A 23,494-nucleotide genomic window follows, 5' to 3' on the forward strand; every position below is an offset into this window, starting at 1 on the left:
ATGCACACTCCTGCTTCGATCATTTGCTTTATTTATATCTTTGCTTTTCTGTGTGAACTGCATCTGCTGCTCTCCCTCCCTCTCTCTGTCTTGTCGCTTTATCCCCTGGCAGCTTCACCTCACTCCCTTCTTTGAGCTGTTTTGTCGCCTGTCCTCCCTTTTCCTTGCCCCACTTTAGCCTCCTACCACCCTCTCCTCTTTTTATCTCCATCTCTAACCCTCAACTCATTCCTCCTGTGTTTGACTGTCCCACCTCTCTCCCTCTTGCTATCTGATTCTCTTTCTTTCTCTGCTCTTGCTCATATGGGCTTAGGATAACACTGCTGTTTCTTGAGGCAAATGAGTCAAAAAGCAAGATGAATTGAAAAAGAATAGAGATTTAACGCTCTGTGGCATCAGGTTCTAATTATGCTTAATTATGAGTGCTTTGTGTTTTGTGAACAGCTGGAAATGTGTGTTTGCAAATTAATTTCCTCATCCGTCATGCATCAAGAAGGACGAACATATTCTGCTGTTGTTTGTGTTCTTTATAGGCAATTTTCTTTTCTTTTTAGGTACAATTTTATTGAAGTCAATTAAAGCACAGTTGTAGTTAGAGAGAGCAGTTATGAAATAGAAGTACAATAATGAAGCAGATGTTCTTACAAACATGCTTCAGCTGTTTGTCTTCTGTGGGTGCGAGGCCTTATGTAACTGCATTCTGAGTTATGACTGTCAGTTTGAGTGTGTGAGGACAAGGAGTTATTACGTCCGTGCATGTGTGTGTGCCCCCTGAATGGTCCCTTGCTGTAGCGTCCATGTGAATGTCCCTCCTGAGCCCTCCATAATCTTAAAATAACTGGTGATGTATGCACCAAAGCAAAGTGGTTGACTCACCTTGCGTTGTGTTTCAATTGACCTCTGGTGAGGCGAGCATTGGAGAGTGCGTGAATGTGTGTGTGTGTGTGTGTGTGTGTGTGTGTGTGTGTGTGTGTGTGTGTGTGTGTGTGTGTGTGTGTGTGTGTGTGTGTGTGTGTGTGTGTGTGTGTGTGTGTGTGTGTGTGTGTTATTGCGCATTACATAAGCAGCCAGGCTGAAGGCAGTGCATGGAGCCTGCAAAAATAACACATGTGCACAAAAACATGCAAGGCTGACAGAGCATGAGAGAGCTCTGCTGAAGCTGTGGCATCTCTGGGATTTTATTTTGGAAGGAGGGATAAAAAGAGAAGCATCTATTCCCTTCCTCTTATGATTTCTTTATCCTTGACCTCTTTTCCTCCCTCTCTCTCTCTTCCTTGCTTTTATCACCTGATTGTGTGTCTTCATACTTGACAGAGAAAGAAGCAATCTGGGGACACATTAATCTGTTTTCCGAACATGTTCGCATTCATGCTGACATGCAAACACATAAACACCCGTGTTGCCCCCTTTTTTTTTGAAACACACAGCCACATCACCCTGACACAACAACAACATAATTACACCTTCACACAATCCATCTCTCTCTTTCAACTACCCGCTACTCCACAGCATAAGCCCCCAGGTGTCCAACAATGTGTGTAATTGAGTATGTGTGTAATAGAGGGGGGGTCAAAGATGAGCATGTGCCTGTGAAGGAACAGCGAGGAGCGCTGTAGGCTGCTATCGAGGCTGTGTTTTTTATATATTTTATTTTGAAAGATGATGAAAAATCAAAGTTGAGTGCAGTGTAATGACTATCCACCTGGTGGGACATCTCAAAAGAGGAGGGGAGACATGAAGGGGAAAGGGAAAAGGTGTGAGGTGAGTACAAGCTGGACATGGTCCTGCTGTTAGTGATGGGATTGATTGGAACTCACTGGAGTGAATTCTCCTCGTAGTAATTAATCAATCTTAAATTTCTGATTCTTTGTGACTACACTGGAATCTCCTCCTGTGGATTAGTCCTCAAATAAGGCATAATACCATAAACATTGGCAATTTAATGGGAACTAGGGTTGTTGCTAAGTGTGACTAATTTCCAAGCAGATTAAACAGGCATTTTTATTCTAACCAGCCAACTAGCCCAAGAAAAGTTTGTCCAGCTAAACACTTTCCAAAGCCCCAATGCCCGTAGCCTTCGGCACTGCTATTTGAAACCATTAATCAAACTGTTTTAAAATTCTGCAGAAATATGTTGCTCTTTGCAATGTGCAATATTATCATGTCACATTATCCTACACAGCATGACTGCAAGACACTGAATAAAAGTTAAGAAATAAAATCTAAAATAAATCAATTTGTGTAGCCTCTTGCTGCGTGTGTAACAAACACTGCTATCATCTTTTACAAAACATGATAGCAGATAACTAAAAAAGTCACCAATGTAAATAAAATATCCATATAGAAATCATAAACAGTCAACAGTAAAACTAGCAATTATAGACCTTTAGAATAATAACAGTTAGGCCTACATTAACTTTGTAGTATTTGGATGTTTTATATTTTGCATGTACACAGAGATGGTGAGGCGCAGTGTTTCATATAAGCAAGTTACCCTGTTAACTGGTGACTTTTAGCTAATGCTTCTGTAACTATCGTTGTTACAACAACTGTTGAAAAGGGAAAGAGTCCTTGCTGATGCTTCTTTGTTTGGTTATCAGTGAAAACATATCTGATGAGTACATTTTAATATTATAATGAAAGAGACTCAGCGTACAAATGACACAGTAACAAAATCATCCCCTGGCTATACAAGTGTTTGTAGAGGCAGAAAGGAAATGATACTGGTTATATTTAATTAAAATGGGAAAAAAGACCTGAACAGAGAAATACCAAAAAATTATTGCCATTCAATATTGAGCGCACAGTATTCATTTACAAGCTCTGAGGAGACACTTAGATCAGAATTTTATTTTGTATTGATTTATTCATTTGAAACACAACACATTAAAAGGTGACACTCTCAGTCCAATCAGCTATGCTGGAGACAGAGAGGACACGTAATCGCAGTCACTCTCACATTTTTGGTTATGTCCCAGAGTAGGGACATTCTGAGTGAATATATGTCTAACTCTGAGGAAGAGTTTAGGTTATGGACTCCCTAACAATGCAGAGTTCCTTTAGCATGCTTCAACTGACATTGAGTCAGACTTATCTCACCAGTCAAGAGGAATTTAAAAATGATACTTTATGCTTATAGGGGTGTGTGTGTGTGTGTGTGTGTGTGTGTGTGTGTGTGTGTGTGTGTGTGTGTGTGTGTGTGTGTGTGTGTGTGTGTGTGTGTGTGTGTGTGTGTATGTGTGTGTGTGTATCTGTCACACACAAAAAAATTGTCAAAGTCCAGTCAAACACATTGAAAAGCAAAAAGCTGATTAAAAATCTCTTCCCTCTCTATCAGTTGTCATGTAGACAGACTGGTATTTGTGTAAAATACTTCTTACCGCTTGTAAAAAAAAAAAAAAGAGATTACTAGGAAATGGCATAACCCTGAGCCTCCAAATCTCAGCAAAAGGATTGACATATAAAGAAATCTTTGCAATGGAAAGAATGACTTTCTCTTTGAGACTGAAGGAGCAACTTTTGCTGAGAAGTGGGAGAAATTGACAGTTTCTCTGACAGAGAAGGAAGACACTTTACCTCCATGGGACCTTCTTTGGTCAATAGTGGTCTCTTCAATGATATATGTGCATGATTGGCAAGTTAAGGTGCCCCAATATTTAGTTTTTTCTTTTTTGTCTATGTTTGTTAAAATGAAAAATGGCTAATCAAAGGAAAATAAGAAAATGGGCTACTTCCATTCATAACAGTCCACCGACAGATTAGCTGAAAGTCACCAGGTAACGGTATTCTGATAAACCGTTTTTTGAAAGCACTGTCTTCCCTCTACAGCTGTTTGCTTTGTGAGCTTGCATTATTTACATTTTTGATAACTCATATTAACCGACTAGTTAATCTGGTGCAGACTCCTGAGGGTGACAGAGTAATTGTTTGACTAAACACACACACCCCAAAGGAGGGACACAAGCAGATGCCAAAGTCCTCACTGTGAACCTAATAGGTAACTTGTCCCACACTTTCAAATGAAACATTTTCTTGAGTCCCTTTGGCAGATTAAACTCCACCTCTTTAAGCATTTAAATTAAGTCTGTCTGGTTAATGCTTTAGTACCCTGTCTCAATTTAAAATGAATTAGATGTTAATTATATTTAACTGAATCACCTGTATCTTACTGTTTATCCCACTGGGCATCTCATGGAGGCAATGCATTTGAATCAGGGAATTCAACGTACAACTTAAAGTGAGTCTTCAACACTTACAGATTAAAAAGCACAACTTTATTCTCCCATAAACTAAAAGTTCAATACAGAGATAATGAAGTGCAGTCTTGGTCTGTTGAGTACAGTCAGACCATTTGCTGCTGCAGCCTTACTTTGACCAGCACTTAATAGAAATGTCAGCTGGATATTACAGTGTAACTGTGTGACTGTTTACCAATTCTCTTCTGTGATCAATACAACTGCTGCTTTTATGCAAACCCCTAAAATGCACACAGGACTTGAATAAACATTGCAGCAATCTATGGGCTCATTGGGTATTTTATGTTGTGCAGGTGCACTTCTAGATAACTGCTGTTTTGATGCAACACTGAAATTACAGCTGTTAATACATTATTAATGAGAGTGGATAGAGTGAGAGATAACTGATAGATAAATGGAGGGAAAGTGAAGGAGAAAGGAGGAGAAGGTAGACAGGAGAGAACTCCCAGACCTCGCCAGCATCTGTGTTCTGTTTTGTTAGTAGTCTCTCCACTGTTGTGTTAGGCTTTTGCCTCAACAAGCCCTAAACTCTCTCTCGTGTCTCTCTGCTCAATGATTTTAATAAACACAACACTTTTTTTGCCTCCTGTATGTCTTTGCAGGTCATAAAATGTGTTGATGAAACACTTTAACGTGCAAGGACACGGGCAGATGATGGTCGATCTGTAGCCCTTGAGGAATTGTGTGTTTGAGATGTCTTTAAAGTAAGAGAGACAGAGAGACACAGAGAGAGAGCAGAAGTTTTCAGCCAATTAGTCTGAAGTAGGGCAACAGAACATGTGACCTACCCACACTAACACACACACAGACCATGCGACAAGAAGATACAAAACTGGGGAGTAGTTCTATGTGTAGGTAAATGTGTGTGTACTTAATCTTATTACTGGTCAACCATCCCACTCTGATGAGGACGGAGGCTGAGTGAAAATCAGAAGTAGAACGAATGATTTAGAGTTTGTTTTGCTTCTTGCTTCTGTTTGTTGGTGTTTGCCTTTTGGGAAATGATATTTGATTTTCTGGCCATTTGCTTTAGTATAATTGCTCAGGACGTGCCTTATAGATTTTCCCCAGCTGATATAGCCGATAATTACCTGCTCTTAATGAGTAATACGCAAAGTAAATCAGATAATTCAACTGTTATGTACCTTAAAAGTAGTCTTACCTGTAGCTTAGTGTTTGAAAGGCACTGATACATCCAGCATAGATGGATGATTTCGTTGCTAAGGTCTGTTGATGATTTATTGACTCAGTTTGTATGTTTAGTATATCCAATAAATACATTATTCCAACTCATGCTTTGATGTCAGGAAAACCTTCAGTAGCAGTGTGTTTTATGTTGGGCTTTACTTTTAGTGACAGGAGTTAATCTTTATTGACTAAGATGAATTATTTAGAGGCAATCTAAGTACTTAGTCATACGTTAGTGTCACGGCAAATGATGGCATGAGAAGGAAAGGAAAGAGAAGAGGGAGAGAAGGAAAGGGAGATTAAAGCAGGGAGTCTGCTGACAGGGTCTCTGGTGTCAATGCAGAAGGGAGGTTTGGTGGAGGATGGGTGGGTTGGGGTGGGGGGTGTACACACAGCCAAAAATCTACAGTACTCATCCTCAGTGAGACATCTATGTAATAAAGTTTCAAGTTAAATTGGGAACACATCCTTTATCATTTGTGCTGTGCATTGGTGTGTGCCTTACTTTGGGTGTCTGCTGTAAAATGTGAAATATGCTCAGCTTTCTATGCATGCTCTATAAAAGTATGTTTAAAGTTGAATGTAGGCAAGCAAACACACTCACATACACTGCTCATTTGCATCAGATGTGAGCTGTCACCTCATGAAAAGCTATTCATCTTTCATCTTCAATTAGCCATCCATCATCCTTCATTTCTGTCATACGTTCCCCTCTTCCGCCACCAACTCTAGAGGATAATTTCACTCAAACCCTGGCATAAATACCTGTACATCTGCCACGTCTCTGCTCAAAAGGTTTGTGAACTTCATTCCAGCAATTAAGCAGAGAGTGCAGAGGAATGGATCCGAAAAACCCTGCTGTAGAAGCAACACAAAACATACTGACAGAGACTTTGAGCTGGGAATAAGCCAAAACACCCAGATGCTCACTGGATATTACCACTGTGGTCTTTACCAGTCTGAATGATGGCCATGTGGTGCCCTGACCCATTTTCTGGCTTTCTCTGCTGGCTTTCATTACCATCAGTGTAATGCCTGTGTTTATGAGTGGCACAATAAATGATTATAAAGATGGCAAATAAAGACAAAATGAAAAAAACAAGAGAGAAGAATTACAGAATTAGCCTACATTGTTACTGCTAGTCATTTGTTTTTTCAGTAGTCGTAGTACTTTTAATTTAAAGCTCCTTGGTTTGTGTTAAGCAGTGGCGGAGTCAGGGGGTGGCCAGGGGTAGCCATGGCCACCTCTGAAAACTAATTGGCCACCCTGAAATTCTTAAATATGACTGGCTATTTGCCATGTCAGATGCATTACTTATATTGAAATCAGTTATTGCGTTTCAGCAAGCTGCAGAGACAGTAGTTTCTGTGGATTTGAATTTTGTTTTTGTTGATGCTTTTCCTTTGGACAATCATCTTCATTTTGAGTCCTTAAAGAGTTCAGTTCAGCAGATTTAAATGTTTAAATGCTGTCAAGTTACATTTTTTATGTTAATGTTAGAAATCTACAAAAATTTAACATTTGTTAAATTATTTTATAAAAAGAAGTTAAAGTACATGTGATTATTGGAAGTAACCCTCCTAGGTTTGGGGTATGCCCCTAATGTTTTCCACACCTGGCCAACCCTTCGACAGTCAGTACCCCAGTTTGGCCACCCAAGTCAAAACTCTCTGGCTCAGCCACTGGTGTTAAGGCTGTCTGCATTAACGTGTCGATCGCGAAGCCTTTAAGGTCTGAAATGAGCGCTGTATTTTTTTTAAATTCCATGCTTTTCTGTACCTTTCAGCACACCGTAGTTATCCACTACATCACAGAAGCCATCAGAGTACTATTTTTGAGTGTGCAAATCTCCACAGACCTGTGGATGAAACTAAATCAGAGTAACAGCGCATACTAAATGTGTCACAACTAACTGCAGGCCAGTCAACATCATAGAACACTCCCGTCTAAGGGACATCCTCAGGTTGGGATGTATTGCTTTACATTGTTACTTTGGACTGAAAACTCATTTGAAATGCAAAGTAACGATGTAATTTTAAACGTGATTAAAAATGTGTTTAATCTTGAGTAACTTTTAGCTAACTTAGCTATTAATCAAGTGGAAGAAAAATAAATAAAAAACAGACAATGTTCGGGAGAGGGAGGAGCCAATGTTGGGTGACTGGGATCACTTTTCTAACCAATACATTAACAAACATGATATGGGAGTATCATTTATATATAGTGTAAAGTATAATTTCGGTTATTTGGTTATTTCTCTCTCCTCTTGGCTATTTGATTTCTTGGTTTTTTTCTTCCTCGTGTTCCCCTCCTGTGTTGCACACTGCCCCCCTGCCTTCTTGTTGTCAGCCTCTCTGTTGAAGGTTCACTCTAAATTTTCCATGACTTTTATGCTTTAATCCAGCTCAAGGAGTTTTTCTCAGCATGAGTAGTTCTTTTACACACATAGTAAACTCAGAACTTGCTTTTAACTTTCTTTTCTGCTGTCCTCATCTTTCATGTCTGTCTTACTTTCACAGGCGCAGTGAGGCTCTCGCTGCTTTTTCCTCCTCTCTGTCTTTTCTCTCCTTCATTTTATTATTCATCTCCATCTCCATCTTCCTCTGCTTATCCGTGTCCGGGTCGCAGGGGCAGCAATCTCAGCAGGGAATCCCAGACACTCCTCTCCCCGGCCACTTCCGCCAGCTCTTCTGGGAGGACACAGAGGCGTTCCCAGGCCAGCTGAGAGATATAATCTCGCCAGCGTGTCCTGGTTCTTCCCCGTGGCCTCCTCCCAGACAGACATGCCCGAAACACCTCCCCAGGGAGACGTCCGGGAGGCATCCTGACCAGATGCCCGAACCGCCTCATCTGGCTCCTCTCCATGCGGAGGTTCAGCGGCTCTACTTTGAGCCTCTCTGGGATGTCTGAGCTCCTGACCCTATCTCTAAGGCTGAGCCCAGACTCCCTGCAGAGAAAGCTCATTGCAGCCGCTTGTATCGGCAATCTTGTTCTTTCAGTCACAACCCACAGCTCGTGACCATAGGTGAGGGTTGGAATGTAGATTGACCGGTAAATTGAGAGCTTTGCCTTCTGGCTCAGCTCTCTCTTCACCACAACAGACCGGTACAGCGTCCGCATCACTGCAGACGCCGCCCCGATCTGTCTGTCAATCTTGCGCTCCCTCTTCCCCTCACTCGTGAACAAGACCCCAAAACACTTAAACTCCCCCACTTGGGGCAAAGACTCTCCTCCGACCTGTAGTGGGCAAGCCACCCTTTTCCGACTGAGCACCATGCCCTCAGACTTGGAGGTGCTGATCCTCATCCGCGCTACTTCACACTTCACGTCCCAGTGCGGGCTGGAGGTCACTGTTCGATGACGCCAAAAGGACCACATCATCTGCAAAGAGCAGAGATGGAATCCTAAGGTCACCGAACTGGACATCCTCCACCACTCATCTGCGCCCAGAAATTCTGTCAATAAAAGTTATGAATAGAACCAATGACAAAGGGCAGCCCTGGCGGAGTCCAACCCCAACTGGGAACGAATTTGACTTACTGCCGGCAATGCGAACCAAACTCTGGCTCCGACAATACAGAGACTGAATGGCCTGGAGCAAAGCACATGTGGACTAGTTGGGCAAAATCCCATGCCCCCTCCAGCACCCTCCCGAGGGTGTAGAGCTGGTCTAGTGTTCCACGGCCAGGACGAAAGCCGCATTGTACCTCCTGTATCTGAGGTTCAACCAATAGCCGGACTCTCCTCTCCAGCACTCTGGAGTAGACTTTTCCAGGGAGGCTGAGGAGTGTGATCCCCCTATAGTGGGAACACACCCTCTGGTCCCCCTTCTTAAAAAGGGGAACTACCACCCCTGTCTGCCACTCCAGAGGCACAGTCCCTGATGTCCATGCAATGTTGCAGAGGCGTGTCAAGCAGGACAGCGCTGCAACATCCAGAGCCTTGAGGAACTCGTGGCGGATCTCATACAAACCCTTGGCCTTGCCACTTCAGAGTTGTTTAACTGCTTCAGCGACCTCTGGGCCAGTAACAACCTCCAGGTTACACTGTCATTGCCCACGTGAGCATTGAAGTCCCCCAATAGGACAATGGAGTCCCCAGTCGGGGTACATTCCAGCACCCATCCCAAGGACTCCAAAAAGGGTGGGTACTCTGAACTGCTGTTTGGTGCATAAGCACAAACAACAGTCAGGACCCGTTCCTGGACCCGAAGGCGTAGGGAAACAACCCTTTTGTCCACCGGGGGAAACTCTAACACACAGGCAGAGAGCTGGGGAGCTACGTATAAGCCCACACCGGCCCTCTGGCTCTCACCTGGCGCAACTCCAGCTAAATTATTCATTGTATATTCTCCATATATCTGTTTTGTGTTGCTGTGTTTTTGTGAACTCCTGGGGAGGTGTCTTTACAGTGAAATGCTTGCACTGAGGAGTTATTACCTCATTAAAAACCCTCTGATGTGTAAAACATGCTCTGAAATGAAAGTAGAGGAGTTATTTAAAGATGATGCTTTTATGGAATCAAAAAATGATTTGTGTTTTGGTATGGTGTTGTAGAGTCTGAAGATCAAAGCAAAAGACATATTACTTACACAGTGTAACCCAAACAAAGTAACCAGGGGGCTCAGCAGGATGTCTTTGCAAGAAATGTAACCAATCAATTACATTTTATTACACTGTTAGCTTCTCTGTGGTGGCTTTGGTATTGACCGCGACTTGTGTTTTCACACACATGGAGATGAAAATCTTTGTCAGTGTGACACTTATTGGTGCTACACATGTTGCTTTGATCAATATACAGAGATGGATACCGTCTGCTCTTTCTTCACATTAAGTGCGCACGTTTTTTTTTTTTTTTTTGGTTATTCACGCCTTTAACCGCCACAAGAAACTCTGAAAGCTTGTCATATAAACATTGTGTTTCATAGCAATACAGAATTCAGTTTCGGGAATCTTATCTTTGGCAATAAGCCACGATGTAAACCATTAAGTAAAATTAGAAACTATAGAGGCTGCCAGCCTTTCTGGCAGTGATTATGTGTGTTCAAAATAAGTATGCTAATTTGTGAATATCTTAACAACCTGCTTATGCAGCATTTTTAAAATAACAACAGATTGCTTCGAGTGCTGCCCTGCTGTTCCAGGTGTTGCAGGCAGTATGTCCATGGGGCTGATCAAGTTAGCAAGTGACAGAACTGGTCCGAGGGTTTCTTTAACATTAGTTTTTTGGCACCCTCTGTAACAAATTACATTAAGAGATTTAAATGTCTTTGGCTTTGGATGTACTACTTAATTTAAGAGCAGCTGCACAGAGACTCACTCCCTCCTCTTGTTTCTCTCTCCCATTTTACCTTTGTAGTCCAGGGTTGTGGCCTGCATGACAGCTATCCTCAGCCAGATGGATGATCGTCACTATGCTTTATACATAGAAACCTTCACCAGGAGCTCTGATCTAGTGGTAAGCACACACAAGCATGCACACACACACATTAAGATGTCTGTTGAACTAACTCTGATTGTCAGACTCTTTTACAAGTAAAAGGTTGTATACACACTAACCCTCTTGTGTTTTCCACTGCAGGACTTCCTGATGGAGTCCTTCCTCCTCTTCAAGGATCTGATTGGGAAACATGTGTATCCCTCCGATTGGATGGCCATGATCATGGTACAGAACAGGTACAGAACACCCCCAACCAGTCACCCACTCCAAGGTCTGCAGAGCAGGCCCCTAAATGACCTGATATTATGACATTGAGACTTTGTGTGTGATTTTTAAAGAACTGTTGACACCCACAGAAACCCACACAGGGAAAAGTTAGAGATGGCAAAGCTGGGATCAGGACTGAAAAAAGGCTGAGGTGGCCAATGTGTGTCTGTTTTTGTGTGTGTGAGCTGGTGGATGAAAGCCAGTGGTGGACTTTTTTTGTGATGTAACCTGGAAGAGAGGCTACAGCTGTGTGGCAGGAAGAGGAGAGGTAAATAGGTGAAAGTGAGAGTGAGGGAGAGGAGAAGACAGGTGGATAAGTACTCTGCAGGCTGGGATTAGGGCAGAGATGTGTAGGTAAAGAGAGAAGCATATTGTGAAAAAAAAAAAAGGAGAGAGAGAGTGAGTCAGCTCTGAATAACGATGACAGATAGTGCTGGAGCAGAGAGACAGGGAGCAGATTTGCTGCTTAACTCTAGAAATGCACAAAGTCACAACTCACTGATACACCTGCACACTTTGTGAGGTTGCTATCATGATCTGTCATTGTGACAGAAGTTTGGAATCTGAAGGAATTGTAGCCCTGTCTGAAAAAGCTGTTCAGCGCTATGAGCCAGAGCAGCTGTCATGCTTTGATAAACAACAAACAAGTTGTGTTTGTGATCATTATTGTGAGGCTATCATACCTACTTATTCTTAGACATTATGCTTGTCCCCTTAAGGTTGTTTTTCAATTTATTTCTACAGCCACCCCACTGCATGAGGAACCTTGTTTTTACATCTTCCCTTATTTCCTTTGGTGCTATTATACTTTACAGGTACATTCTTGTTTGGGTGTGTGTGATAAATGTGTGTTTTTTCCTCTAGAGTGTTCCTCAGAGCTATCAATACCTATGCAGACACAATGAACCAAAAGTTCCTGAATAATGACGACTTTGAAGTGCAGGTGAGTGTGTTTTTGTGTATTTTTCAGGCTGTCTCTCATGATGAAGGTGTCTCTTGTCTCTCTTTTGTCTGCTTTGAACATTGATTTATATGATACATTCCTCCCCTTCCTCCCTGTTCTGTCTAGTTGTGGAATAACTACTTCCACTTGGCGGTGGCCTTTATTACCCAGGAGTCCCTGCAGCTTCAGCACTTCTCACCAACCAAGAGGAACAAGATTCTGGCCAAGTGAGAGCGGGGCCATATAATTTCCTTATTTACCACACCTAGTCTCCCTGCTCTAATGAAACACTCAGTGATTTGTGGTCTATTATGGAGTCTGCATTTACTGTTTACACTCCCACTGCCGATTAAAACCCCATGGTGCTTGTGGATAGACATTCAATTTAGCTCATGTTGGGGTAGATCAGTACCGCATTATCTCTTCCACTAGCCTGATCATGGTCTAAGGGGGAAAAAAAAACAATATTGATCAAGACATTGTTTCTAAAGACAGGAGCTAATTTCACTGTGTGTCTGTTTCTGTGTTAGATACGGAGACATGAGAAGGCTCATCGGCTTTGCTATACGAGACATGTGGTACAAGCTAGGTAAGAAAATGTGGTTTATGTAAGTGTGGCTACCTTTCAAATTCGAGGTATGCACAAAGTGTGTTATTACTCTCATATCAACACAAACCTGTGTGTGTGCAGGTGCGCCTTCACCTTGAGTTTGCAGCACAGCCAGTGCAATGTGCTGGTGGAATTTGTTTTCTGCACAGCATGAAAATAAGGGCTCACAATGTCTGCAATATTCTGCATGGGTAGACCTCAGGGTGACATAACATGTCACTTTTTAAATTACATTCACATTACCCCTTGGTAGTTAGTGGAAAACCTACATTAACAGAAATGCAGGGTTATATTCTGGATATAAAAAAGTTCAAACACTCTTCACTGATGGAAAACTTGTTGTTGAACGTGGATGTGTCAGTGTACACAGTCTTGTGGATTCTCCCTGAAGGCAGAAGTTGAGAAGCGTGAGTTGACAGGTCAGATATGAAGATTTTGATTTTATGTGTCTCTTTTAGGCAGTCATAAGATCTGTTTCATTCCTGGCATGGTGGGACCCATCCTGGAAATGACATTGATCCCAGAGGAAGAGTTGAGAAGGGCCACCATTCCCATCTTCTTTGACATGATCACCTGTGAGCACGAAAGAACTGGAGACTTCAACAAGGTGAAAACACTCACACACAGCCAGAAATGTGTGAACATCAGTGCTGTTGAAATATTAAAACAACTCTGTGTGACTAATGTTTGCACCCAACACCTGAAGATGTACATAAATAATTCGTATTTGCTCTCCTGGAGTCTACACACACACACACACACACACACACACACACACACACACACACACACACACACACACACACACACACACACACACACACACACACACACACACACACACACACACACACACACACACACATAAACACCTTATGCTCCTGCATGGGTGTTTTAAGAGGGTGCATATCAAATTAACAACACACATTTTGCTTTAATACATTTTTTTTTCTCCCATTACACTTTTTATTTGCTTCCTCATCTCCCTTGTTCTCCTGCTCTCCCTTTCCCTCCTCCCCTCTTTTCTCCTGCAGTTTGAGAATGAGATCATTCTGAAGTTGGACCACGAGGTGGAGGGTGGAGGAGGAGATGAGCGATACATGCAGCTTTTTGATACCATGTAAGCCTGAATGTTAAAATATACCACAGAAACAACACGTTAGAAGTGTATCAACAAGTTCAACAGTACAAAATCATTCAATTGAAAATATTTTAAACATGGCATGGTTTTAAAAACCTCACAACAGAAAGTCCTCACTGGGTTTTTCATTATCCTGCTGGTGTTGTCATTTGGAGACCTTCAACCAATCAGACTGATCTGAATTCTAAAGCAGTGGTAGGTTGCAAGGCTGGGTAGCTAGTACAAACATTCAATTTATATAACCTTTAGTGAAATTAACTGCAAAAGTACTGCAGTGCTTTTAATACTGGAACAACTGAAGAATCAGAACATTTGCTTCAGCTGAGGTCCTCTAGGTTGTTTATGACAATGTCTGCCCAGCGCTCACCTGTACAATCATCAAATTAATCCCACTTCACATGAGATTGTTATAGACCAGGTCAGCTGGAATTATGTCTGACTTGACAAGAACAAGCGGATCTGCTTGAAAAAAAATATATGAGCACATAGATTTGTCTGCTTCCCAGGCTAAGACCATGTTATAAATATAACTTTGGGTCATTTCCTGCTAACCCTCACAAGTGAAACTCATACCAAAGGTCTCTTTGCAAAAATCTACACAACATTGCTAAACATGAAGCCCTGAGTATCAAGCCTTTTTTCCTCTGATCATGAACTTGTTGCTTTCTGTCTGCCAGCCTGCTGGACTGTGCTGCAGAGAAACCTACCCTGAAGCCACAGGTGCAGCACTTTGTTGCCTTGGTGAAGGGACTCCTCATTCGTCTCCTTGACTACCGCACGGTGATGAGTGATGACAGCCGCAACAACCGCATGAGCTGCACCGTCAATCTCCTGGTAAGTAGCTGTGCCGTCATTGCCTTGTTCTTTAAATTCCTGCAGGCTTAATTATCTTTGAAAATTCCTCCTCTGGAGTAAAGGTGTCTGAGTGGGCACTCTCGAAGACCGCTTACAACATGGTTACAAAACTAAGAATGAAGTTGCATCTTAGAATTTATCGCTGTAGGCCTTTCCTCTATAAGAATTTCATCATCATGTTGTTGTCTCCATGCTTCATTGATGCTCTGGGAATCTCTCAGAATCCCCCATATGTTGTCAGTGTGGCCAGCTTTACTATGGATCTGCACTTATTGACACTGGCCTTTTGATTCATGCACTGTACTTTGTAGTCATGTATTGAACCTTTCCACAAAGAGGTGCTGATCTCAGTCGCACACAACGCACATCGATAAGCTCATTATAAATTGAAGGGCTAAAGTAAGAAGAGACCAGGGAGGGAGTTTGTTCCACACAGACCTCAGGATATAATCTCATCCAAAGCAAAAGAGCCAAACTGATTGAGGAGTTCATTATAAAACACTGATTTTATGGCTTGTCTTTGGTGCAGAGGTCCTTGTGTATCTTTTCCACATTTAATTTGTATGCTGATTGATCTACAGGAAAACATTAATCTCTGTGTCTGGTCTCTGACTGTTTGCAAAGCCTTGCGTCAGTTTCTGTCTGTTCCACATCCTTTCTCTTGTGAGATCATCTCATCAGATTCTCCCCCACGGTATTCTCAGGTTTAGTAATGGACCCTATCCACCATCCCTTGAGACTGTCGCTACAGCAGATTAAATCATATAATTCCTCCTGTAAATGCAATCTCCCTTCTTCTATATATCGTTTTTCTTACAACTCTTCCTAGAATTTTTATGTTTTAGGACATTTCTGCGATTCAGAGGAATCATTCAATTTTAAATGAATGTGTCTGTTCTTAACTTTCCTGAGTTATTTCCTCCCTGAGGAGCAGAGGGTGCTGGCACATGGCAGAGGTGTTAAGCTTGTTGCCTGTAGCAGCTGCCCATTAGCTATTCTCTTTCATTTGTTTGGCCCACTAAAAAAATCCCTTCTGCTGGCAAACAGGCTGTTGTGCACTCTGCCATCCATGTTCCTGCAGGCTAACTTCACTTAGGCGGTGCACTCACACATGCATACACAGTCACACACACATATACACAAGTACACAGGTATTTGCTGTGCTTCCTCATGCAAATGTGCTTTTAAAGAAGTAAAGAAACATGCACCCAACACTTAGGCTAAAGTAAACAAAGCTTCTGGCTTTCCAGTGTCACTTTTATCTTTCAGGGACTTTATCTCACCAAAGCATGTTAGTGTAACTCTTCATCTACATGCATGAACAAGGATTTTAGGTGACACGTATAAGGATATTTTAGTTCTATCGTAGCTTGTATCATTATTTTTCTAAGAGGACAGCTGTGTGTATATGCATCTGACCTTCATAAAGAAATGCAGCCTCCTGCAGAAAATTGGCTTATTTAAGATAAAACACACTGATGCAAACACTGATGCATCTGACCTTTGCAGAAAATACAGTCATAAATATGCCTATAGCTTGCCTTGGTGAATCTCACAGTAATTGAGCTCGTTTTCATGCATACTTGTGAAAGTGTAAATCTGTGTTTGTTTGAGCGTGTTATTGTGTCTACTGGCTCATCGCTGGTGATAGGAAGTGGGGTTACATCAGTTCGTTCCTCTCCTCTGTTCTCTGTAGACGTCATTAAACTTCATTAAGCTGGGAGTTTGTGCTGCTAATCTAACAAATGGGCATGCACACACTCCTACACATTGACACACTACAGCAATCAGAGGTCTGCAGCAATACACACATAACACAAACGTTTAGAGGAATGCAAGGCCACACAAACTCCAAATTACAAATTTGCAGTCAGTGCAAAGCTTCAGGATGATTTGGGAAATCTCCTTCACACACATGCTGTATAGCGCACGAACACGCACGCACCCTTATAGACTGACATTGACCCTGTTTCTCCTCTTGACTTTGCAGAACTTTTACAAAGACATCAACCGAGAAGGGATGTACATCAGGTATGTATTGCTGAATCTGACATAATATACATTTAAGTTGTTCATGTCTGTGTTGTATGTGCAAATATGTGCACGTCGGAATGTGTGTACATGTCTGCGTGAGCGTGTGCTGGTCCATAATCTGACAAGGGATTATATGAGTCCCGCTGAATTAATGTCAAAATCCACAGGATCAGCTCTTGGTCTGACTGGAGGGAGAGCAGAGAGGAAGAGAGGCATGATGGGCACAAGGGGAGGGAGGGAGGGAGAGGTGGAGGAAGACAGGATGATGAGAGAGTGGTAGTGGTAGTGGTAGTGGTAGTGGTAGTGGTAGTGGTTGGGGGGGTGCAATCCTGCAAGGTCCCATGATGCATTTCTGGCGATGGCTTATAGACATAATTAGTTATCTGTTAGAGTGAATGTGAGCTCAGCTCTGTGGTTGATCAGCTGCCTCCGTCTATCCTGTGGAGAGTATCGTAACATTTGGCCGGCTCCATAGTTAAAATTGGCAAACACACATAGTTTAATGCAAATACACATTTAAGCACTGTGTGTGTTATATAATGAGCCAAATGTTAGCTGTAACTACAGACCCTGCATGGATAATAAACCCCAAACTAATTATGTTATTGCACAGTGCTTGAATTATGGATCATTAAATTTGCAGCTTAACTGCTTACACCTTTTGGAAATAATACTGAACGGCTAATGCAACACGACCACTGAATATCAACTCATCCTGAACGTTACCTGTACTTGATAAAGTATGATTTACTGAGAACATATTATTTTGATCGCCTGTTGTGCTGCTATTCACAACAGAATCCTAACACATAGACTTTACAGTGTATAATGAAGTGTTCAGTAGGGGTGAGTATTGGCATCACGATATACACATCACGATACTTGGGTCACGATACGATAGTATCATGATATATCACAATATTGTGATATATTGCGATATTCTACACAGTTAACGAAGAAATAAATAGAGATGGTGAATATGTAAACCACACAATGTTACTCAAAATTGAAAGGACAAATTAAGTCAAAACTAATTGATTGAAAACAACTTTTTCACTTTATTGTTTTTGAAATACTGAAGTCTTATTTTAGTTCCAAATCGGCTAAAATATGTTTTTTTTTATTTACAAAAAATTTGATATTAAGAGTTTAAATATCGATATTATATCGGAGGTCAAAGTATCGCGATATATTGCCGTATCGATATTTCTTCACACCTCTAGTGTTCAGCAGTGCTCAGGGTTTCAGCATAAACTTAACCAATCCAACGAAAACAATAAACTGTTCATATCCAAACTCACTTCATTGAAGTCTTCTGGACAACATCATTGGCTGAAAGATGGAGAGACATGGTGACCAGAACAAAGTGGCACAAAAATGGGACAAGTAGCCCGACAACTGAGGCAGAGTTGTGTTGCCTTTTTTGAGAAAATGGTTGACTGCAGCAGGGACATTAAACAGCTGCCAAACAGCAAACCTGGCAAGTAAATCTTAAAAGTATACCCATCACCAAATGTGTCATTACTCCAATAGACTGCAGTTTATTTTGATTCTCATGGTATTTAAGATACTCCTAAGATAAGATACTACTTTATTAATGGGAAATTAATGGAGTTACAGCAGCAAACAAAAAGGTGTACAGTACAAGAATTTCATCAAGAATACAGTATATATAGAAAAAGAAATGTTCATCAGAGACGACAGCTTGGCCATAATTCTCCTGTTAGCCACCACGTCCACAGGGTCCAGGACTGAGCTGGCCTTCTTCACCAGATTGTTCAGTCTTGCTCTCCGGTATCCTGTCCCCCCACAGCAGGTGAAATCCTTCCAATGTGGCGTTCGTGTCTGGTATTAGATCTGTTAGCATGATGCTACTCTGCCAGTATTCCCTCTGGTGCTGGGTTAGCTCGTCCACCTTATCGTAGATAGATCTTACAGTCCCCATAACGGTGGGTGGAAGGACAGAACAATGTCATCTTTTTTTTTAGCTTGCACCTAGAACCAGCACGTCGTCCTTGCCTCCTTCTCCTCAGCTCGCAGGGAACATCGGACCTAGCATCGTTTAGCATTTACATACATATATATATGTATGTAAATGCATAGTATAGTATGTTGAGTATACTCAACAGACTTAAAAGCTAAATGCTGTTACTGAAACTGTTACTGTTTATTTCTGTCACCGTCACTCGAGGTCTTTTTTTGGTCTCACCACGACCCACAAAATGAAGAATTACATATAGTATAATTTTACAACCACTTCCTTCCCCTCTTGCCCATGGTGCAGCCGAACAGCTACATAGTTTCAGTCCAAAAATTTAACTTTTCATGGTGTACCATTTTTATTACACTTGAGCTACTCTTTTATTGGAACACACTGCACACCTAAAGCCATCATTAATATTTGGATGTGCTGTGGAACTAGATGCTTATGTAATACCTGAAGAGGATAAAAGACTGTCGTTTTCAGCCATTACAAGCTGCACACCGGCAGTGTTTCTGGTGAACAGTCTGAGCCTGCCTTTGTCTGCGTTTTCTATTCAGTTGTGACATAACCTTCATCTCACTTAACTAATTAGAGGCCAGCGTGACAGTGATTTCAAATGAAAAGAAATATTCTTCAAACTGTATTTTCAAACACAGTACGTGCTCTAACCCTGAGGCAATAGAAGAGAGATATGATTGATTATGTTGGCTTTCAAACCATGTCAGTGAGAAAAAAAAAATCGTGGTTTACGCAAAGACATAGAGGAAGGAAGTGAGGGAAGGAAGGGTGGAGTCAGAGGAGGTGAAAAAGAGAACAGGAAGTGTCGAAGTACATGAGCGTGCACTTCAGAAAGTCAGAGAGGAACTGAGTGTTTGTTTACATCGGTTCCCCTTCCATAAGTAGCAACTTACAATAATAAATACAGCAGCCAGATGAGACTGTGATGGAGTGTCTTTAAAGTGAGACTAAGGCAGAGAGGAGAGATTGAGGAGAAAAATCGAAAATAAAGCAGAACTGTCAAACATCGAGCCAGACAGAGTTGCTGCCCACACATATTGCAATTATACAGGCCACTCTTTTCCTGCCTTGTCACCAATGTGAGTCCAGCCTCTGACCGTTTGGCAGAGCATTTTCTTTAGAAAGAAGGAGGACAATATATGGAAGGATTAAAACTGAAAGCATCAGAAGTAATAGCAGTTTGTTTAGCAGCCCAGAGTTCCCATTTTTGGCTTTAAAGTTGTACCAAGCCATAAAAAGTCAGTCAACCCATTAAAGACATTCCCCTGGTTGTGCTTTTGTGCGTTCGGCCTCGCCTATGATGATATGTCACGTTTTAAATATTTATGCATATATATGGGTGTGTGTATAGAATACAAAATGTGCAAGAAAATAATGATTAATGTCTTGAATTGTCTTCAAGTTGCCCAACAGTGGCATCTTGTGGAGGGATGTGTATGACACATGCTAAATTCACTTGACCTCTGTGACTTTGTGTGTGTGTGACTGTGTGTGCATATAGGTACCTGTACAAGCTGAGGGACCTCCACCTTGAGGGTGAAAACTACACAGAGGCAGCATACACACTGCTGCTCCACTCCCGCTTGCTCAAGGTATAGGACACATACATGCACACTTCTGAACAGATATTCTGTGGTTTAATGCTCCCACTGAGTCTCAGTCATCCTAATCACGTATCTGTGTGCAACAAGGGAGACAGTTTTTTTATCAGCTGAATAATGGTTGCTACGTCTCTGGCTTCTAAACGATGAAGCTACGGGGTTAGTTTATGGCACACCATCGGCCTCTGTGGCTTCATCAGTATTTGATTGATGCAGTGAGTGTGTGCGTATGTGTGTGTGCATGTGTCTGAGCGAGTTTGACCTCTTTTGTCTCTTCATTTCTTTTATGGGACACTTAAAAGCTCACAGAGAGAGAGACAGAGGAATAAGGGCATGTCTCCACCTCTCTCTCTCTCTCTCATCGTGTATCATCACATTAAATAGTTGAACTCCTGAATGGTTTTTATAATCTCTTCAGTTATTGCTAGTGTCAGCGCTGTCATTCCCTCTTAACATTGGTGCAATGAGCTGGCAGTTATACAGACTTTCCTCTAATCTCATTCTTCCCCACTTTTCTCAAGATATGATTAACTTCTGCACATCATGTATGTTTAAGTATATTTCACAGAGGATCTGTGTGATTGGATTAGTCATTGTCTCATTTATGAAACAAATGAGTCTGTTGTTTTGACTCTGCTCCGGACCTTTATTGATTTATTAGAACAAAGAAAAGCTTTGAGCTCTCCTCTCTTGTTTCAATACCATGATAAATGGACTGTAAAACAATGGTTGCTCTAACTGTGACTTTTTTCTTTGTTCCACCTATAGAAAATTCTACACAAAGTATTGTTGCTCACTTTTCCTCTCTGTCCTGTTCTGCTCTAGTGGCTCGATGAGATGTGTAGCCCCCAGTTTGAGTTCCATGGCTCCCAAACTCAACGGCAGCTCAAAGAAACGCTCTACGACACCATCATCGACTACTTTGACAAGGGCAAGGTCAGTATATTTGTAAACTTTCATCTGCCTCTATTTTTCTAAAGAACAATTTAATGTTTTGAAAAGCATGTCTCAATAATCAATTGTAGTTGTGGTTTTCATTTTAGGGGCCAGTACCCTTAGAAGTTTTTTTTTTTTAGCAAGACAGTATCCCTCTATATCCCTTTGACAAAAAGATAAAGAGGACACAATAGGATGAAAAATAATCCTTTAACTTTGGGACAAGTATAAGCACATAGAATCAGAATTCAATGCACCGTCTTTTATTCAGAAAATCGTGACTTTCCTTTTTCTTTCAGCGTGGTCTGAAGATGAGACAGTGTTGCAATCATGCAGTCACAGTCTGTGAGCGGTGTGTTGGCGTCACGTTATCTTTTTATATTCTCCATGAGTGTGTTTTGTGTTCTCTGAAGCAGTGAAAGAGACATTTTCATCCGCTCTCAAGAGTCCTGGAAACAGAGACTTTCACAAGCTGACTCCTCACCAGGACAGCTGCTGCAGATTTATTAGCAGATGGTGTAATGAAGGACACTTTCTCTTTCCTAATGTGTGTGTGTGTTTGTGTGTGTCTAGATGTGGGAGGAGGCCATCACTCTGTGCAAGGAACTCTCAGAACAGTACGAAAACGAGATCTTTGACTACGAATTACTCAGCAAGAGACTGGTAATTCTTTATTATCTTATCTTTTTATGCTAATCTAATCTACTTATGATGCTTTCTTTCTCTTCAACTTCTTCTTTATCCTTCTGGCTTTAAATCATAGTGTGGGGTTTATAGTTGTCTTTGGGTGTTTGAAGCAAGGAAGTGGATTCCAGCAATGGGCACACTTCCAGCTTTTATGTGTAAATTTAATAATACAAGACAAATTCTTGTCTAAAAGTTTGATTTTAGCCTTTTAAAGCACTATCTGGAGAACACAGACCTCAGAGCATATTGTTGCAAATAAGCAGTTTCACAATTAATTAGGCATCTGCACTTGAGCATTACCAACATCTTAGCACAATAACTCATCCCTTTTTAAAAAAAGAATACCTCCTCTACACTGCTTTGACTTGAATTCCCTTTAAATGCATAAAGAGAGACATAGTTTGAACTACCATAAGTACCATGTTGTCACCAGTAACTTCAAACTACCACCTCATCATTCATCTTTTCTTCATCTTCTGCTTTGGCACCACTGCACATGTGGTTTTCTGTCGTATCCAAATCCTAACTTGTTCTTTAGCACCACCTTCTCCTCTATCTCCCCTTCACTCAACTCCATTTTTCCTCTCCCCACAGAACATTACACTTTAAGCAACAATGAAAAAATCTCTCTCTCTCTCTTTCTCTCTCTTTATATGAGTGCAGCAGTCGCTCTCTGGGCTAATGTTGAATTTATGTGGTTATATAAATGACAGGCATTGCCCTTGGACGCTGTGCACTTTATTTTTTTCTACATCTATCAACCTCAAAGGCCAGGCATTCTGCTGAGGGTAGCTGTGTCATTGGCACCAGCTGATAAAGCTGCTCCAGCTGCATGCGGTGCACATCTAAAGACTCCTCTCTGAAACACATCCTTTGTTTCTCTCTGCAGGAGAAGCAAGCCAAATTCTACGAGAACATCATGAAGATCCTGAGGCCAAAGCCAGACTACTTCGCAGTGGGCTACTATGGACAAGGCTTTCCTCCATTTCTCAAGGTTTTTGTTTTTCACTGTTTTCCAAAAGTGAAAGTAAACAGCGTGTGCTATTGAAAATTTGTACTTTTCATAGTGTTCAGATTCACAGTATGTGCATAGAGAACACAATGACAAGACTGGCATCCTACCATGGGTAGTGTAAGAGGTCAAGCAAACCTCTTTAATATCAGCAGTAAAGCTAAGCCTTAAAAAGTTGCAGCAGTAGACGACTTTCTGAACACAGGAGCAAGACGGTGAATAGAATGGGACATTAAGTACCTTATGGGAGCATTGTAGATCTGTGGATTTCAGCAAATTGCTGGGTACAATATTCCACCCTTTGTTGCTCCTGTATTCATTAGATGTGCTTGTATGCTGTGGTGAGAATTATGTCAGTAACTCAGTTTTAAGGGAGCAGAGCAGTGAGGGGAGACCAGGTACAGGGTAATTTGTCATTCAGTTTGCAGCTTTACATATACTGTCTGACTTAAGGAAGACATAATACAAACAGAAATGCCCTGCTGATCACTGGATAAACAAGGGCTTTAGATTGAATCATTG

General features: G+C 41.5%; 1 protein-coding gene across 1 annotated transcript in view; it reads left to right on the forward strand.

The window, feature by feature from the left end:
* LOC117817893 (dedicator of cytokinesis protein 2-like) overlaps positions 1–23,494 on the forward strand; it is a 107,777-nt gene that overhangs the window by 76,095 nt on the left and 8,188 nt on the right. The window contains exons 28-40 of the mRNA XM_034690689.1: positions 10,804–10,902; positions 11,026–11,120; positions 12,016–12,094; positions 12,221–12,321; positions 12,625–12,683; positions 13,163–13,311; positions 13,739–13,824; positions 14,523–14,679; positions 16,691–16,731; positions 20,238–20,328; positions 21,163–21,273; positions 21,847–21,936; positions 22,850–22,954. Coding sequence (XP_034546580.1) covers positions 10,804–10,902; positions 11,026–11,120; positions 12,016–12,094; positions 12,221–12,321; positions 12,625–12,683; positions 13,163–13,311; positions 13,739–13,824; positions 14,523–14,679; positions 16,691–16,731; positions 20,238–20,328; positions 21,163–21,273; positions 21,847–21,936; positions 22,850–22,954 — 1,263 coding nt within the window. The remainder of the gene's footprint in view (positions 1–10,803; positions 10,903–11,025; positions 11,121–12,015; positions 12,095–12,220; positions 12,322–12,624; positions 12,684–13,162; positions 13,312–13,738; positions 13,825–14,522; positions 14,680–16,690; positions 16,732–20,237; positions 20,329–21,162; positions 21,274–21,846; positions 21,937–22,849; positions 22,955–23,494) is intronic.

This window comes from Notolabrus celidotus, chromosome 8 (genome assembly GCF_009762535.1).
Source record: "Notolabrus celidotus isolate fNotCel1 chromosome 8, fNotCel1.pri, whole genome shotgun sequence".
Classification (NCBI taxonomy): domain Eukaryota; kingdom Metazoa; phylum Chordata; class Actinopteri; order Labriformes; family Labridae; genus Notolabrus; species Notolabrus celidotus.